At 55.4% G+C, this 19,120-nt stretch overlaps 2 protein-coding genes across 5 annotated transcripts; one reads left to right on the top strand and one right to left on the bottom strand.

Moving 5' to 3' along the window:
* Positions 1–1,157: 1,157 nt before the first annotated feature.
* On the top strand, positions 1,158–4,852 carry LOC122382288 (tRNA-splicing endonuclease subunit Sen2-like). 4 transcript variants are annotated; one of them, XM_043367446.1, is made up of 4 exons: positions 1,158–1,820; positions 2,142–2,673; positions 3,002–3,162; positions 4,155–4,852. In XM_043367446.1, exons 1-4 carry the CDS (start codon positions 1,644–1,646, stop codon positions 4,290–4,292), a joined length of 1,008 nt encoding a protein of 335 aa, XP_043223381.1. In that variant the 5' UTR covers positions 1,158–1,643; the 3' UTR covers positions 4,293–4,852. The 4 variants fall into 4 exon arrangements, with proteins under 4 accessions (XP_043223381.1, XP_043223384.1, XP_043223383.1 ...); XM_043367449.1 differs by having other exon boundaries at positions 1,240–1,820; positions 2,142–2,768; XM_043367448.1 differs by having other exon boundaries at positions 1,248–1,599.
* A 560-nt stretch (positions 4,853–5,412) lies between these two features.
* Positions 5,413–8,611, bottom strand: LOC122382287 (mitochondrial folate transporter/carrier-like). The gene is made up of 4 exons (XM_043367445.1): positions 7,956–8,611; positions 7,388–7,525; positions 6,654–6,954; positions 5,413–6,315 (listed from the first exon to the last, which is right to left on the bottom strand). The coding sequence occupies exons 1-4, from the start codon at positions 8,507–8,509 to the stop codon at positions 6,121–6,123; spliced, it is 1,188 nt and encodes a 395-aa protein (XP_043223380.1). The 5' UTR covers positions 8,510–8,611; the 3' UTR covers positions 5,413–6,120.
* Positions 8,612–19,120: the final 10,509 nt, after the last annotated feature.

The raw sequence follows: 19,120 nt of genomic DNA, 5'->3' as shown, positions 1-19,120 counted from the left end.
ATGCTTCTGAGAGTCAGCACTGACCCTGAGTGGCCTGAAATGGCCTGGAAGTCCCAAACCTATCACAAACCTATCACCTTGCCGCTATGCCGTGCGTAATTTTTGGTTCCGTTTAACAGTTTTTGTTCGCGTTTGCAGCGCTTCCCTTCACACAAAAACGAGAAACTTTTGTTTACACTCGAGTGAACAAAGCACTTCCTCTCACTGGAGCAAAGATGAATTACTTCCGATTCACACTTCCGACACTCACTCTCCGCCGAATGCCCAACTTAGCTACGATCGGCGGCTGGGATACCTAAGTCCTATACATTTCACGCAAAGCCTCTGCATGCATGCGTGAATGGAGGTTTTAGCAGGGTGATCCGATTAAATGGAGCGTTTTTCACCTTTTTCTGAGCAATGATCATGAGCGTCGAGCGTCTGCTCAGGGGCCCTCTGCAGTGCGTCGGCAATCGCAGCCACTATATACTATAATTCTCCCAGTCGTTTTTGTCATGAAATTTCAAAATTTCGATTTTTTTTTGTAAAAAATTACATGCCATAGCTAGAAGGAAACCTTTGTCACCATCGGATTCCTCGCACCATTGCGCGTCGAATGATATGTAAAACGAGTGAGTAAAGACTTGGGAAAGGCAAGTTTTAACACAAAAGTTGATTATGCCCCCCCAACCGAAAATCTCTGGCGACGCCTATGATCAGACTATTAACAAAATGCTGAGAAATCAATGCTTACAAGGGTAAACACACTTTAAAAAAGACTTAATGCATAAATACAAATTGAAGTACAACCCAAGGTATATAAAAACGGTACAACCTACACCACCCACGACTACCACACCACCACTTTCACCCCAAAACGCCAAAACCAATCCAAAACACAGTGGCGTGAGTGCGTGACAATTTAGACGCACATAACCTGTTTAATGTTTCAACTGTTTCATCATTCGTGCTGACGAAAGGATCGACCAATCAATTTCAATAGAGATGACGTATTATAAGGACCTAAGAAGTTAGCTATTGGTAGTTGATGAATACTTTGACGTCATAACATTTGACCTTGAGCTTAACAGTAGCTTGGAACCATAGGAACAGGAGCAGGATGACAGAATGAACAGCTCTTAGGGTCTGTTCCAGTCACACTTCCTAACACCTCCAAACTCCTCCAAGAGCAAGACAGAGGAGGTTGGAGCAGGGCCAAGCAGGGCCCTCATTGGCTTTGTAGGGGCTAGATCTTTTTTTTTCTGCCACTAGTGGGACAGGGAAGCAATCTCGGAGGAGTTTAGAGGTGTAAGGAAGTGCGACTGGAGCAGACCCTTAGATATAGCGAGATACAGCCAAAGGCCAAGACAGCGGGCAGCATGGGAATCGCGTGGGAGTGTGGACTGTGGTGTTGGGACGTGGGAGGCTTTTTTCGGAAGAAGAGGGTTTCCTGATCCTGATGCTTGTCGTTGGACGCTTGGGTCGCAAGGCTACGCGTTCCAACAACTGATGCTTGTCATCTTGGGGAGGCTCGTAACTCGTAAGCCGAAAGATCAATATTCAACGCTTGTTATTCACAATGTTCAATGGTACAGACAGGGTTAATGATCAATGGTACAGGTGAGGAATTTTGATATTTCATGAAGTGGTGATGCAGGACGAAGATGACTTCCAATTTGCATGAAGTCCTAATTGAAACACAACATACCAAGAAGTGGACAAATGCTACTTTTGAGGGTACCTTGCCGGTGCTTAGTTCAAAGGATACACCATATGATGTATTGCTGAATGGGGTCTGTGGTATTGTTTCTGAAGATAGCTCAGACTATTTGTTTTCTGTTGTAAGTACCAAATCAGAAATCATACTGAACGTTCCTTTTCAATTTGACAATACTTGTCATATTTTGTCTTAATCACTGTTTTCATGTCAGATAGTGCATGACAGTTAAATCAGTGTCTTTGACTCTTTATGTAGCTTTCAAAGGAATATAAGGCACTATTTCTTTGTACAATAATGCTTTATAATGCCTATTAAATGTGACAAGTGAAGGGAAGTTGCAGAGTGATAGTGCGGTTAATTAAGTAGTGACCAGGATACTTATTGGCCAAGAAGTCTGGCTACTAACTTTGCATTCTATGATTACCTACCATATGCTTTTCAGGGATCATTTGGCACTAAAATTGCCGAAGATGTTCTGGACAGATACCTACAGCTTCAATGGGACATTGCTGCTGAAGAGGATGTATCTACCAGTGACATGTTCTTCCTGCTGGACTCTGTCCGCCGCAGCCATCGGCAGCACCAGGACACAAAGGATGACGCAGCGGAGCCGCCGGACGTCGGTGAGCTGCCGGACCCCGATCAGACTGCGGGGGAGGACGGACCAGCCCCCTCCCCCTCCGAGGACGTGTCACGGGCCCCCTCACCCGCCTCCGACGTCAGCGGCGCCGAGGCCGGCCCGGTCCGCCGCCGGCTGGTCCTGCAGTCCGAGGAGGTGCTGTTTCTCTCCCACGCGCTGGGCTGTGTGCGTGTGACGACCCCGTCCGGTGCCGAGCTGGCCGGCGAGCGGCTGTACCGCCACCTGGCGGAGGAGTGCGGCGACCGCCACCTGGCGGCCCGGTACGCCGCCTACCTGGATCTTCGCGGCCGCGGCTGGGTGGTCCGCGACGGCCTCCAATCCGGCGCCGACTTCGGTGAGCTGCCGAGCTACTTATCGAGTTTACGAGCTACAAACTACGGGTCTATGAAGCTACTGAGCGATTATTTTCACGAGCCACCGAGCTATGAAGTAAGAGAGCTGTAACCAGTGATTGAGGAGCTGGGAGGGAGTAGTTGCAATGATTGTTAGTGACAGTACTCTCGTTCTATATTTTTGTTACGATGTCCGGATGTCGTGACGGCGCTCGCACAATCGCATCTGATAACTTGTGCGTGGATGCTACTGTGATTTATCGTATTACTCTGTAAATGTTTTACTGATCCCTCTGCCTCTGCTGATCTGTGTGTCTCCGCACCCTGCAGTGCTGTACCGCCGTGGGCCGGCGTTCTACCACGCGGCGCTGGTGGTCACCATCCAGGTGGTGTGCGCCGACACGGGCCGGCTGCGGCCCGAGCGCTGCTTGCGACAGGCCGACTGGCTGTACACGGCCGGGCTGTGCCGCGCCGCCGAGCAGACTGCCAAGGTGAGCACGGTGGACCGTCCAGTGAGGGATGCTGTTGCTGAATGGGCTACTGGGGGGTGTAGAGAGGGACTATGATAAACTGAGAATAGAAAGGTTAGCCGGCCGGCGTATAAGCGAGTGCGCCCTAAATCGACTTCATCATTTCAGAATTGGGAGCTCGATAGGTTCGATAGTCACGAACAACTTGAAGACCTGTTTCGAAACCCAGAGCATGAGCATTGATCATTATGATTGCAATGATAAGCGATTTAGTTTCTCAGTTGCACAATACTTCCGTCACGTGGTGGCAGTTGCATGTGCTTCCGACAGTCGGACAAGTGCGCATTACACGTTTCTATAAACGGACGACAGATGAGTAGACTTAATGTCACCTGACTTGGATTTGTAATCCTACATTTGTTTGTGTATGTTTAGAGGCCTTACCCAGTGTTTATGACTTAGTCCAAAACCATCTGAGATTGAGACATGTTTCTACAAAGAAGCGCCTGACTGAGGTTACGCAACCGTTTCCCTGATGCAACCGGGAGTCCGCCCCCGATACGGGACCGCCGATTGGAGCATCGGAGCCGGGGTGGGCTCGCCCGGCTCGAGTTTACAAACAAAGGGGCGCTGGTGGCTGACCCGGGTCAGGAACCGGGTACTGGTGCCTCAGTCAGCTGGGGTGCTGACAATAACAGTCTGTAAAACATCGGGTTCCCAACAAGCTAGGATCGCACGAGCTATGTGCCAGGGTACTGTGGAGGCCATATTTGGACCGTGTAGCTAATGTCGTCCCCTCGGCACCGTTTTCGCGGATACCCCATCACACCGGAATCACTGACCTGGCCTGAGCTGAGCTGAGCTGCTGCTCTGACCTGCCCTATACTATTCTGACCTGCCCTGAGGTGACCTGAGCTGCTCTGCCCTGAGCCGCTCTGAGCTAACCTGATCTGTCAAGCCCTGACCTGGACGTGCTCTGTTCTGACAGACCTTCCCGCTCTGTCTATCGCCAGGACGTGCTGCTGGTTCGTCTGCTGTGGCCGTCTGACCTAGGCCGGCCGGCCGACCTCGGCTACCTGCGCCGGGTCGGTGTGCAGCACACGCTGGTGCGCCGCTGGACACCCGGCCGGCCCGCTCGGACCGACAGCTGACGGCTGAACGAGAGGAGGTGCTCCACACCACAGGTGCGTCCGCCCGGCGCCGCGGCGAGGGTGAGCCGGGGTGGGCGCGGCCGGGCCGGGCCGCGGAGGAGTGGCCCCGCAGAGCCGCCGACTCGGTCCGGGGTGACCCCCACAGCGGTGTCTTTCCTGCTCCGTGACGGCGCCGGCACCCCGGTGACCGGCCGGTGATATTCCCGCGCTCGTCTCGGTGTTGACAGTGGCGGGTTGTGTAAATTGTAGGCGCTGGCGGTGCTGGGGTGAAGGATCTCGTGCCGCAGGGAATCACCAGTGGACTGGCGCGGTGTCTCGGTCGTCAGTCAGTCTTCCTCTCGTGTGTCTGTGATTTTCCGTCGGCGTCCTCTAGTGTTTGTGTTGGCAGTGTTCGCCGGTCTCTGCAGGGGAAGAGCAGTCGTCGGTTGCTGACGGGCAGTGAGTTGGCATTCCTGCAGAGGGAACGGTGTGTCGGCACCGGACCAGTCGGCTACTCTGGCCGGCCAGCTGCGGTTTGAAGGGTGCCTGGATGATCAAACAAATATATCATGACTGTTACGGTGATTCTTTTTTGGACTACATTAGTATTTTGGTTTTCATCGCAATAATTCCATTCGAAGGGCCATTCCATTCCATTCCCATCCGGGTATCATTTTATCATAGTAGATCCATTCGTTAGGCCATTTCATTCCAGTGTCATCCTTGTGCCATTTTATCGTAATAATAGTTAGTCTCATTCTTTGGGCCATCCTTCTCTATTCACATTCAGAATGTTGCGCCACTAAATATCGTGGTCTGTGTGCAATCCAAACGCCGTTGTTCTCCTTTGGGAGCTTTCCTGTGCATAATTCGCTCTCCTGAATTATCCATTCTACTCCAGGGTTGTTTTCACGGTTGTCATAATGAACACCAGGATACAACCCCGTCTGACCGGGCTCGTGTCTCTCCTCTTCCCTCCGACGCTCTACAAGTCCTCCTCTACCAGTATTGTTGCCTGTACTCCCTCCATTTATCTGGTGGTAAATTGTGGATCAAATTGTTCTTTGCTTTTGTAGTTCATGTAGTTGTGCATCATTCCCTGGCATTAGCCGATCGGTGTTCACTAAGAATACGCCTCGTGTGTCTAATGACCTGTATATTATCAGCTCAACTGTCGATACCTGAGATACCCTCCGAGCTCCCCGCGTGTGACCGCCGAGTGCGAGAGGTCCCAGCCGTCGACTCACTGGATTTGTACTGGCACAATCACCTCTGACCGAGACGATTTAATAACTTACACGTCAACACCACAGCATGGGCGCACATACAACGGCGCGTGAAACCGAGACGGGAATCGTATCAGCGCTCTTACAACGGCGCATAATATAGAGACGGGAATGATGCCGGGCTCGCGGCCACGGCGCTCGACAGAACACCCGGCGAACAGGGCAAACACGAACATCACTAGACGCTTCTCCAGCTGTGGGGCTGACATTGGATGAAAGATAACTCGCGGAATGGTAACTACCTCCTCTATACATGCACAGTCATGGAATAAAACGCGAGTGGCGACATCGAACACAACACATTACATAGTTAATGCCGCGACGGTAACTCCGGGCGCTCGATGCGAGCTGACGGCCGGTCGGTCGCTCCACGGGAGCACGTAGCACCTCTCTGTCCCTCGGACCCCGGGTCAGGGCACAGCCCCGCGGGACCGGAACAGTCTCTGCTCCCGGCGCTCCGGTAACGAGCCCCTCACCCTCCACGGTTCACCAGTCTGTCTCTGTCCGCACTCGCGCCGCTGGCGGCCGCTTCGAAAGCCCTGTGTGAGTGGATCGGCGGGCGATCAGCTGCGCCCGCCGCCGCCGGTCACCAGCTCGTAGACGAGGAACACGAGGCACACGTTGGGCGTCACGTGCAGCAGGTAGGGGGTCAGGCCGCGGTAGAGACCGCGCGGCCCCTCGCGGCGCACGATCCGCTGGATGACGTCCATGGAGCCCGTGTAGCTGGTGCGGTGGTCCTGCAGTCGGGCGCGCACCACCTGGGGGGAGGGAGGGGTCAGTGTCACAGCGCGCTGATATCGTACTGGGACCGGACACCGCAGTCAGCAGAGAGACTGCGCCTTAGAGCGCCGACAATATGGGGTGATGTACCGGTAGCTGCGCAAAACCTGCACCGGATCTTTGTGATATTAAACTTATGACGATACCGTCTTTGCTAACTCGGTGAACTGCTATCATAGTGTTTGGCAATCGACAGATTAGGCCGAACTGATGGTCCGTACTTAAGCAAAAGGTCATCAGACGGTTGCGCTGTTTACTGGTACTTATCCGCTGATTGCGGTTATTCCTGGTTCTCCGTCGTTCCCCGACCTCTCACCTGATAGGGGTAGGTGACGCAGGCGGCGAACAGTTTGGAGAGCGCCGCAAACTGCAGGTACTCGGCCGTGGAGAGCGCGTGGTCGACGGCCCGGTGCTGGTGCCGGTTGTAGCGGCTCTTCAGCTCCTCGTAGGCCATGAACTGCAGCGCCCCGTGCGAGACGCCCCAGACGCCGGGCACGAAGCCGCGGTAGAGGCCGCGCGCGCCCTCCGCGCGGTACGTCTTCCTCAGCGCGTCGAACATCCCCGAGAAGCGCTTACTCTCCGGGAGAGCGGCGTCCAGGGAGGTCTGTAGGCACAGCCTGCGGGCAGAGGGCGAGGTCAGACCCGAGGGCGATACACAGGCCACCGGGGCCATATGGTATCGGACTACAGCAATAGCATTAGTTGAGACTGCGCAGTGCTCAACGACCCATCGTCCCCAGGCAAGGCGCCGTGATCTGGGTGATGGATGGTCGGGTTAAAGCGTCGAGATCCGGGCGATAGCTGCTCTCATAAATCGATACGGCGGTGACAGACGGGTGCCCAGGTGAGCGGGTTTGTTTGGCACCCAGCCCGTCCCCGCTGTGGGGGGAAGGGGGACTCGGGCAGCCACTCAGGTGCAGGGTTACAGCGCCGGCCGACCGACCGCCCAGCCCCCTCCCCCCCTCCCCCGGGGGTCGCTCCGCCCAGTGGAATAGTACCGCGGGGGGCGGTGGTTGACCGCCCCGCCGCCAGGTGTCTCTGTCTGCTCACCTGGTTCGGACCACGCTGATGGGGTTGGTGAGGGCGAGAGTCAGCACGCCGGCCTCGGAGGCCACCAACATGTGGCGCGCCGCGCCCAGGTCGCGGCTTGAGTCGCCCGACTGCATCCATGACTTGAGCGAGCTGTAGCTGCGGGCGGACAGAGACGGTGACGTCAGACGGGGGTCAGCTGACCGCCGCGGCCGCGGCCGTGACGTCAGCGCAGTTGCGTAACCGGGGGCCAGGGGCCAGATAACGGTCAGCACGTGACTATATTAAGTGGGGCTGTCCGCACTCTCAGTGCGTACACGATTATGCCGCTCATTACGTTACAGGCGGAGAAACCAGTCACGTGACGGCTCTGCAGTCTGCACTGCCCCTCCCCATCTCCTCAAGGCCTCCCATGGCGCGACGGGTTCCTGGAATCCATGCAGCCGCACCGTATACCGAACTGAATGACCTTACGGCGAAACCAGGCCAGCGGACGGCCGGCAGCGACTACTCAGAACTAAAGGGAGGGGGCAGGCGGTGCCATGGGGAAGCGCCAGCTGGTCACACAGAGGGCCCGTTCGGTACTCACAACATGAAGTAGAGTCCCCAGGAGGAGCCGGCTCCGAGCAGGTTGGGCGTGACGCCGCGGTACAGGCCGCGGATGCCCTCCGAGCTGGTGATGGTGGTCACCGCGTTGGCCACGCCCGAGTAGCGCGGCGCGCGGCCCTTTCCTCCTGCGTCCTCCACGGCGAACCGGATCTTGATGAGGTCGAGCGGGTGCAGCAGCAGCGTGGAGGTGACGCCGCCGGCCACTCCGCCGGCCAGGTGCTGGAGCGGCAGCGGGCGCCGCCGCGCCGGGGTCGCCGACATGGCTGCCGAGGGCGCTGACGGGGCGGGCGCGGAGACAGGGACACTGGCTGCCACAGAGGCGTCCGGAGCCGGGAGAGCCACCACCGGGTGCGTGGAGACCAGCTTGGGTAGGGCGGCTGCGCTCACAGCTGCTGCCGACGCGTCCAGCGGGGCCGTGCCGAGGCCGGACGGGCTGCTCACCGCTATCGCTGCAGACGGAGGCCGCGCCGCAGCCGACACCGCTCCCAAACACGTCCGAGCCGCCGGAGAGCCGTTGGTCGAAAAAGCACTCATCTCACGGCGCCGATTTTATAGGCGGCCTGCCGGGGCTCGCCGCGCTGCCAACTGGCGGCCGGCCGGGCCGACCTTGCCTTTACGGCTGCGGCCCGGCGGTCTGATGTCGGCGGCGAGCCTCCCAGGGCCGCGCGCTGATTGGTCGCCGCCAGGGGCACGGCGCCGGTCGATTGGGAAACCGTGACGTCACGCGCAGACGCGGTGCGCGGCCGTTCCCGAAAGCGGCGGAGTTACGCGCAGCTGCAGCGACGCAGAATCAAATGCAAATGGCTCGTTTTACCGGGCTTGCCTGGTGGTCCTATCAGATGGGATGTGAGGTCGTTCATGAGGTGGTCCCGCCTGTTGAGTAGTCTGTGGATGTGTCTGGTCTGATCCGGAGAGCTCCCCTGAGCGGCGGTGCCGTGCCGCCGCTGGACGGCCCGTCGAGCGCCACTCCAGCCTTGGATGCCGGCGGCCGGACCGGGCGAGCCCCCGGTATTTGGCTGATGTAACCGCGCGCGCCGCGGCGTCAACAGGACCGGCGCGCAGCTGATGCAGCCCACCGTACTCGCAGCCGCCGGACCGGGCCGGACCGGGCCGGGCCGGGCTGATTGGTGTGCACGCGCCCCGTGCGTGCAGCGCCGGGTGAAGGACAGATGATGGCCGACCGACCGTCACCCGCGCCCGGCCGGCCAAAAATCAGGGTCACTTAACTAGCAGCACGTCTTCTCCGCGTGCTACCTTGGCTGGGAGTGGCCGCTTTGTTTTGTTTTGGTCGGCGCAACGTGCCGTTCTGTCCACCCAGGACGCACGTGGTGGGCGACAATAGGAGGCTGGGTCTCGGTACGGTGACCGTCGACGGTAAGACGGTGCTCGCTGGGCGTCAGAGCAGATTGGCTAATGTTCGTTGGGCAATTGTCCGTCTGAAGGCCTCTCCGCGCTTCCGTCAACACCGGCTCGTACTAGCGACCGTCCCACCGGGCTGGCCTTGATGCTCGCCGCCGCCCGCTTCTCCGAATGCGCGTGCTACCTTGGGCTCTCTTTACATGTCGGGTGCGTCAGGTCTGCTCAGACCAGGCGGCTTCGTACCGTGCGACCTTCATGTCCCGTCGCTGTGGCGGGCGGCCAGGGCTGACTGGCCCGTTAAAGTTAACGATTCCGTGCAACGGCACCATGGGACGGGAGGCTCAATGTCAAATACATCCCGAGTGTAGACGAGTTAAAAGAGAGGCGCTGCCTGCCCCCGGCCGGCTGTGCTGCTTCATTTGGGAGTCACAAGTTTTTCAAGGACTGCTGCTTGTCAGTTTTCATAGCCACAGAGAGAACTTCTGCCTGACGGGCTAAGGTGGGAACCCGGTCACATCGAATGGGTCCCAGTCGTGAACTTGTGAAATTAGTTATCTCGATTTTATAAAAAGGATTGTTAGAAATTGCCTCTTCAAATATTTTAATTATTCGTTGCTTAACACTTATTCTTTCAACCACAAACTGAACATTTATTTATACCTTTTTGTGTCTTGCGAAACGTTGCAATGTTGGTCAATCTCAGCTACCTATTGCCCCATTCCGGTCCGGATTATTCCGGTTTTCAGCGGCGCCTAGTGCCGTTTGTTTGCAGCTGCGGAGTTTCTCGGGAGTCAGCTCTCGCTTTAGGTCTCCCTTCTCACCTCCCCACACCCCTCTCCGTCCGCCTACCACCCCCAAACAGACCGGCGACCTCGAGCATCGCCACCAACCAAGGCCGGAGCCGCCGCAGCCGTCCTGCCGGCCCGCCCCGTCTACCGACCACGCGCTGCGTACCTACGCGGGGTTCACGCGCCGACCACTCCCGACCCGGGCTGAGCGCGTCCCGTGGCCGCTGACACACGGTCCGCAGGGTCAGGGTCAAGCCCGAACCGCTTCACAGCGCCGGGTGCATAGGGCTTCAGGCTGGGTCTGGCCAGGGCGCAGCAGGCTGGGATAGACGGTTCAAACCGGTAGCGGCCGCCGCGCTGGGAGTCCACGAGTGATCGGGATCCCGGACTTCTGCTTCGCTGCACGAAGTTGCTGAAGTTCCAACCAATTTTGACACTGCAGAAAAGAATCGCCGCCGAAATCGCAGGCGTTCTCATTGAATGATCGTATGCATATCATTAACCCTCGCATGTGTAGGGGGGGTCGGATGGACCCCCCATGGTTTTTCGCGAATAACTCGCGTAAAAAGCGGCCGATCGCGACGAAACTTTTAGTACTCTCGCATTGATCAATTTTACACGTACCCTGAAAATTTCATGACCCTGACCCAAATGACCTTTGACCTGTGACCTCTTTTCCGAGACCATGTTTAGCCCACGGTTCGTCGGAAGGTCATCTCAGGCTCAAAAGAAACGGTATATACCATTCGAAAGCAGACGATGCGCTGAATCCGAAAATGTAATTTTTATCTAAATCGATCGATTGCCTTTTTTGAAAATTGCGTTTTTGTAAAAACTTAATAATTTTTTATTCAACGGGCTGTCCCAGACATTCTTGAAAATATAAACATGTATTTTTGAGTTCCAGTGAAAGCTGAATGCCAAAAGAACAATATTTTGCGAAGCAATATTTCCAAACATTAATATGCGTCTCCCAAAGCCGACAATAAGGCGCAATTACACAGCTCAATGTCACGATGGACCAAAGTCAGCCACACAGAAGCGTGAAATGACCCTTATCGACTCGCAGACCCGGCGCTCTCGGCCCGCCTGACCGGCCACGGAAAGAACGTTCGGCTCTCGTTCTACTAAACAAACGTCATATTTGTCAGTTTAACTGTCCACATCGCTATTAAAGTTATTCAGGATACTTGTGAAGAAAATTCATTGTTCTACTTGATTTACAACATACTTTAATTTAAATGTTTCTTATACATGTTTTGTTCCATCCAGCTGCGCTCAGTCCCCGCGCAAGGGAAGTGAGCGGGGTTTCACTGTCAGAGGCTGTACTGGTGACAGCTGCTCGACCGTGCGACCGGTCAAAGGTTACCCTGCCCCACCGGGCGCTACCCCCACTCCACCAGAGCTGAGGCCGGTACAACCTCTGACATTTCAGCGCGGCCAATTTTCCTTATATGGGCATGATACCAGGCACAATTGAGCAAAGAAGACATGAACAAATGTAAATTAATGCATGATGTGAAGTTGACAGAGCAATGAATTTTCTTCACAGGTATCCTGAATACATTTAATAGCGATGTGGACAGTTAAACTGACAAATATGACATTTGCTTAGTAGAACGAGAGCCGAACGTTCTTTCCGTGGCCGGTCAGGCGGGCCGAGAGCGCCGGGTCTGCGAGTCGATAAGGGTCATTTCACGCTTCTGTGTGGCTGACTTTGGTCCATCATGACACTGAGCTGTGTAATTGCGCCTTATTGTCGGCTGTGGGAGACGCATATTAATGTTTGGAAATATTGCTCCGCTAGATATTGTTCTTTGGGCATTCAGCTTTCACTGGAACTCAAAAATACATGTTTATATTTTCAAGAATGTCTGGGACAGCCCGTTGAATAAAAAATTATTAAGTTTTTACAAAAACGCAATTTTCAAAAAAGGCCATCGATCGATTTTGATAAAAATTACATTTTCGGAATCAGCGCATCGTCTGCTTTCGAATGGTATATATCGTTTCTTTTGAGCCTGAGATGACCTTCCGACGAACCGTGAGCCGGAATCGCGATTCCGCGTATGTCGGCTCGCATTAGCCGCGCGTTTGCAAGCTTTTCGTGGTTTCAAACCTTCAAACATGTGATTTGATGTTGCTCCCATGCATTAGGGTGGGTGTCAAGGTCACCTGAAGGTCAGGTGACCTTGACCTGAAGGTCATTGACCTTTTCTGACCTCGGTTCACTTTTTCGAGTTTTACATGTTTCTAGGCTAGTTTTTGGAGCTGAATTCGGATTTAGCAACCATTTGAACATTTACGAAATAGTTTTGGTGACTTCGTAACATGTTACGAAGCTGTCAGAGGCGGTTGACACGTACTACGAATACCCGTCACGACGCCTACTGGTTGACCTGACCTGACCTGACCTGACCCGACCTGGTCTAAATGCTTAAAGACATCATCTGTGATCAAAACTAACACGATATTCGTGATCAGCGTCCCGAAAACCCCCTTAGCAGCCACACTTTACGACTTTCTAACAGGTCCCGATTTTCCCGACTTTATTGACCTGACCTGGAAGGTCAACCAATGACCTAGGACCTTAAAGCTGGGTATCATCGGCTTCCCCTCGTCACGGGCAACACGCTCGTTTTTTCCGCGAAGCTCTAGCTCGATCAGGGGCCAAACGGCAAGGGGGGGGGTCCAACCGACCCCCCCCCCCCCTACTTATTAGAAGCTGGCAAACGCCGCACACATGCGAGGGTTTTAAGAGTTGGCGCGCCTTCCACGGGGACGGCTGGGGTCTTGAGTCGTCCGCCAGAGTGCCAAATTCGCCGATCGCCCTCCCAGCTTGCCATTCTGAGCCTCTCCAAAAAGAACTCCGTGCTTGCCTCCACACCTTCAGCATGGTGGTGCACCTATACGGCCTTGGAAACATACACCTTTGTAGCGGCGCTGACGGCCATCGGTGCTCGATACTGGGAATCGGTATCAGCCTCATATCAAACACGCACTGTGCGTTTTTGCACGCAGGGAACAGCGGCAATTCTGCAGCAGAACCGCAAACGACTTTGTAGAGGGAACAGCGGGCGTCTCCGCAGAAAGAGCGGTGGGTGACGTTACGCTGCCCCAACGCCCGGCCTGTCAGTGCGGCCAGTCCCTGTCGCCTGACCGGTCGGAGTCAAATCTTACTCCTTCCCTTATAATTGCCCACCTGGTCTGTCACTACGCCGACCGGTGCGCCATCAAATCATTTCCACCATTCATTCACGGGTCATGGTTAGCGCAGTGCTCTGTCCTGCAGGTAGGGGGTTAACTAGTCTCATTTGAGTGGGTGTGTGACGACCGGCGCGAGTATGACCGCGACCATTCATACGCAACCTGCACTTGTCGGCACAGCTGGGGGCACAGCTGCTGGTCGGGTGCCGAATCGCAGTCGGCACCCCACACACGTGCCTTTCTGCGAGTCAGCTCACAACAAAGGTCAAAGGATGACCCGTCCTTCCATGGCTGAGGCTGGTGGCGCTCGGAGCTACAGGTCTCCCGTGATTCGTGAACGATTAGCAGCAGACCCTAGAACTGACAAACACTGCTGGGGCGAAGACTCTAATCCAGTCCAGGGTCGATCCATCAGTCTCCCAGTCCAGTCCAGGGTCGGTCCGTCTCCCAGTTCAGGGTAAGTCCGTCTCTCCCAGTCCACGATCGATTCGTCTCGCACATTTTCTCAGTCCATGGTCGGTCGGGGTCTGTGCCTCTCTCACAGCCCCTCCCGATGTCGTCCTGCACAAATATGGCTGGTGTTGGCTGTTGCTCAGGAGGCGGCGTCGGTTGCTATACGGATGTTTTGTTTGGCCGCCCCACCAACAGGCCCGGGCCCGTTCTATTTTGTCCGGTATGTGGGACGTGGGCTCAGACGGGGTGGCGTGATCACATGGCAGCAGCGCTTTTTGTCGCAGTGAGTCACTCAGCCAGATCAGTGGTCGGCAGCTGGGGACTCCTCCCCCCCCCCCTCCGCGCTTCCTTTCGTCACTGCCGTGCAGTCGAAAACATGCTATCCTAAGCAGTAGCATTTGTATGGGATATGATTATTGTTACATGCACATAAACGTTTCTTATGTCAAAACATTTTTATTAATCTGAATAAGAAATTTTGACGATAACCTTCCTGAATGCTTCGTAGGCAGCCGGTGCGACTGAACGGTCACCACAACGGGCTTCTGAATGACGCTCGTCGCCGCCCGTCCAAGGCCAGCGGCGTCGCCTTTTTGCCGTTACGTATGCGTGTGGACAGTGCGGGAAGCTGCTCGGTCCGGCGTGACTGCGTAGTGCGTGCGTGCGTGGACTGGGGACTGTGCCGGATATTTCGCGGCCCGGCTGGCATTTATCACTGGCACTGCGGTATGTACTGTCAAACAGCTGTGCGCCGACTCCTGCAGTTACGCCAGTGAGACCTCGGTCTGCCATATTGCAGACGGTAGTACGCAGTTATCTGTCCGGGAATATGCCAGCAGAGTCGCTCGTCTGGATATAATCTGAACGGCATCATATCGCAGACAGTGTGTGCATCTCGCAATGCGTTTGCACAATACGAATTGCAATACTGCCAGTTCATGCAGTGGCGATAGCGCGCTATGCGTCACAGCTGCCGCCGGCCGAGGCCACAGTTCAGAGACGGACTGTTTCACAGTTCCACAGGCTTGTGGTGGTCACAGTCCAGAAACAGCCGAGCACTACGAGGGGCGTTCAAAAAGTTCTCGGCCCGACCATGAAGGAGCAGAGATACGATGTTGACTTATTAGACCAAAAATGTTCATTTAGTCAAATAACCACCGCTAAGACAAAAACATTTCGCGCAGCGCTTCGCGAGAGGCCCCTGGGCCTCCATAGCCAAGTGGGTTTTGGACGCATCTGGCACGTCCAAGACGGCTGCTTTTGTCTCCTTGCTGTCAGCGAAGTTGCCACTGCTAAGCAATTTCCTTATGTTGCTGAAGAGGTGGCAACCTGAGGGTGCAAGGTACGGAGAAAAAAGTGGCTGCGACAACAACTCGAGGCCAGAGCTCACTGCTTCGCTGATCGCCACCCTGCTCACGTGTGCTGGTGCGTGGTCCTGGATCAGGCGCACATTTTTAGTCAGCTTCCCTAGTCTCTCCTTGATATCTGCTGCTCGCTACTGTTATCGAAGGAAGGTGTGGTATTCTTATCATTAATTGTGCGCCCCTGTTTTAGAAAGTTGACGAGCAGAGCCCCGCCAGGCTCCCAAAATGCAATCACTGTCACCCTGCCGTCTGACTTAAACACGTTGCACACATTTGGTGGCCTTTACTCAGTGTGCTTCCACTTGTGCAACTCGGTCACGCCCTTAGGGTCAACGTGTGACACCCACAATCCCTCCACGGTAACAAGTAGTTCAATGAACTCTTTTGGATCTTCGATCTAGGGACCAAAATTTTCGCGTTACGCCTCCTTTCGAGTTTGCCTTTCCTCTGGAGTCAGCAAACGGGGGATGCATCTTGCAAAGATCTTAAACATATTAATACGCTGTCGAAAAATGGCTTTGAGGAACCTTATAGACACCTCCGCTTCTGCTGCGTTGTTCCAGACCAGAACATTTGTCATTTTTCACAAAGAAGTGCTTATTTTTCATATTTTCTTGAGTCAATGCTGTTGATGGCTGGCCACTGCGGGGGTGACCATTAATGATCTGTTGACCAAAATTGAACAGAGATGCCCACTTTTTGACGCTACTGTAAGAAAGACAAACCTCAACATGTGTTGGCACTAGCTTTTCGTGAATAACGTTTAGAGCATTTTTCTGCAATGCATGAACCAAATCACTGTTCTCTTCTGGGCGTCGCCCATTCTGACCGGGAATGGCAAACTATGTTACGATTAATTAGCAGCCTGAAGCAATCACAGGGCAGATTGGTTAATGGCTACGTAAGTGGACATCCCAATAACACATCATTGAACACACCGCGTTGCAGGCCGAAATTCCAACTCCTTCATGGTTGGGCCGGGAACTTTTTGAACGCCCCTCGTACAGTTCAGAGACGCGCCGGGCCGCAGTCCGTGAATTGACCGTTGCCAGCCCATGGACGGAACTGGGTCACCGTCCAGGCGCAGAGCCCGCACCCTGCGACCTGCGCAGTGCGCACTGCACCCTCCTGGACCGGAACGGACACGAGTGTCTGCCTCGAGATGGATTGAGCTGTGAGATTTCACCACGGTCATAAGGTAGTCAATAAACGATCGTAGCGGCGTAATGAGTGGGTTGTGTAATCTCATGACCGCGGGCGTCTTTGTACTGCAGCGGACTACTTCCTGGTGACGTCCTGTTGACCTTCTGCATGGGCCCGGCTCTGTTCCGGAATAACTATGTCAGGATAGACCAAAGATCTTCGCCATTCTGTTATATTTCTATTTATTCGGCCTACCTAAATATTCGTTATCAGGGTCTAGCTACTTTTTCCCAGATTCCCAGCTCCTTTTTCCCAGCTCCTTAGAATTTCATCGAGCGAGGTGCCAATGCGGTAAATTCTTGTCGTATGTAGGATGCGCCCCGTCTCCCCCTCTTCTAATCCCTGAGACGTTCTGGCCGCAGCGCTCTGTCGCCTCTGCGGAACCCCGCCCCGCCCCGCCTCCTCGGTTCTGAAAACGGCTGATCATGCTTACATCTCCGGCGACATCAGCCTGCCGGCAGCAGCGCCCGTGCTGCCCCTCCGCTCTGAGCAGCCCATTGGCCGGCGGTGACGCCAGCTCGGCGGACCGTGACGTCAGCAGGGCTCTCCGGCCGGCGCGGTAAGCGGGGATTTTACCTGGCTCTGCCGAAATGTGAGGGTCCAGCACGCACCTGCGTATGTACCCTGCCCCACCGGTCGGCGGGCGTACCCATCTGTCCCCACTAATCCCTCGGTGGATGCTCCGGCGCGGGCGGACCCGGGGAGCCCTCCCCTCAGAAGGAGGGTCGACAGCCAGTTCTCACCGGTTTTCAGCGGTATGCACGCGAGCCCGGCCCGGCCTGACCCCTGCGGAACGTAACAAACGGGCCATAGAAGCGGTCAGACGCGGGGCAGTGGCCCGGTCGGAGAGCCGCAACGTGGCGACCATGGACGCAGCGCAGGCCCGGCCGTAGAGCGGCGACTTTTGCACATCATCATACCGACAGGCTGGTTATTATAATGCAATTGGAAACGGCAAATGGATTCCGTCTAGTTGGCGGCCAAGTCCCGTTTCTACAGGGCATCGGGATGTTTCTCGGCACCCTCGACAGCACGTGCCATTTTGCCGCTCTAGAACGATCGGAGCATGGGCGAGGGAATGATCCGTCCCGCCGATCTGTCTCGTTTCCAATCGAGATAGAACTTCACACAAAAGAATTATCAGATTCCTTAGGATGTTAGTCAGTGACATCCTATTTTGTTCCTTAGGCCGAAACTCCGCCCTCTCCGTTCGGCTTACGTAAAGTGCGGCCCCGTTTTCCATCTTACGGCAGTCGTTATGTATCAGTGCTGGGTAATGTTGTTTTGTGGTGTCAGTTGCGATGTGTTTTTATGTCCGTGACCGGTCTGTTTGGTCCGGCCGGCGCTCCCCGGTCCGCCGGTGCCTGTTCCCGGTATCAGAGGCTCGTCCGAGGTCCCTGCAGCCCTGGCAACAGCGCACAGTAACCGTCCCTGCCGGCCGGTCCGCCGGTCCGCCTACCGACAGTGCCCGAGCTGCCAACTCACGTGACGCCCGGCCAGAGTGCAGCGGTGGGGGGGGGGGGGTCACTCAAAGTCCCATCGCACCCACCGGACACCGTGACTCGTCACAATGTCACTATCGGTCAGCGGCAGTATCGGCTGAACCTAGGTAAAGTCATGGTCAAGTGGCCCTCTTTGTATCGTTCGGCCGATGATTTGGTTTCACTTGGTTACTGGTTAGTGGTCATTGAAGATCGGCGGTCGGGGGTTACCTGAGTAGCATGGATCGTCCGTACAATGCACAACACAGGGTCGTTGTTTTCATGAGTGGGATCGATAAGAGTCATACCTACCTACCTTATGGAAGCATAGACATTGCAGTGCCATTTTGACAGAGGTCGGAAAATGACATCGCAGGATCGGAGAGGAAGTCGAGTCCGGGGAGGTCGGGTGCTCGAACCGTTCAAAGATTAGCGTCTCCGCCTAATGTCCCCAGAGCGGCGCGGATCAAATAACCACCCCCAGGTTCTCCCTCAATAAGCTCAGGTTTCCGGCGTGCGGGACGGGACATTCCGTCGGTATCCTCATTAGTTCTTCCCCGCATCCTACGAAAGAATATTGCCTCCTGCCCTGCCGCGATTCCCTGCGCGTTGTCGCTAAGCCACGCTCGTCGATGTTTGGTGTCCGGTGTCGGCTGCATGTTAGCCAAGTTCGCGGCTCTGTCCTGTATCCGGTGCGGTGCAGTTTTTACCGGCGGCTGCCTGGTTACCCGGCCAGTGTCCCGCGAATCGATGGCCGCGGCACGTCAGAGGGCGATCGGCGGTGGCGGTGACGGCTCCTCGAGCACGCCATCGGGACTGGCCACCCGGACGGCTCGATATGGGACCTTGGACGGCTCCGCACAGCTAATAGCCCCGGCAGAGACATGGCTAATAACCCAGCAGAGACCTAATAATCCAGCAGAGACATATTATCAGCCGGCAGCCGGGAACATGTCAACCTGTGAGTTTGAGCGCTGAAGCTCGGACGTCTGGGGAGTGAACAGCGTCTTATATGGGCGCCCAGCTCCGATCGATGGCTGAAGCGTGTGGACAGGGCATATAGAGGTGATCACAAACTGCGGGACAGTCACTCTGAATCCATGAATCTTTCGTACGCGAATGGTCGGCTCACACGGCTCTGCCCCCCCCCCCCTCCCCCCGGTAAATTGCGAAATGCGAGACATTTCGTTTGTCTTGCCGGTAAAATACAAGCCGCGAGTATTTCAAGGTGAATGAATGTTTCCTAACGAGTGTTTGCCGCTTATTGCTCGTGTGCTTTATGCGCAGCGT

Source organism: Amphibalanus amphitrite, unplaced genomic scaffold (assembly GCF_019059575.1).
Source record: "Amphibalanus amphitrite isolate SeventyFive unplaced genomic scaffold, NRLGWU_Aamphi_draft 000136F_arrow, whole genome shotgun sequence".
Taxonomy (NCBI): Eukaryota; Metazoa; Arthropoda; class Thecostraca; order Balanomorpha; family Balanidae; genus Amphibalanus; species Amphibalanus amphitrite.
This window is presented reverse-complemented; position numbering and strand designations above follow the sequence as displayed.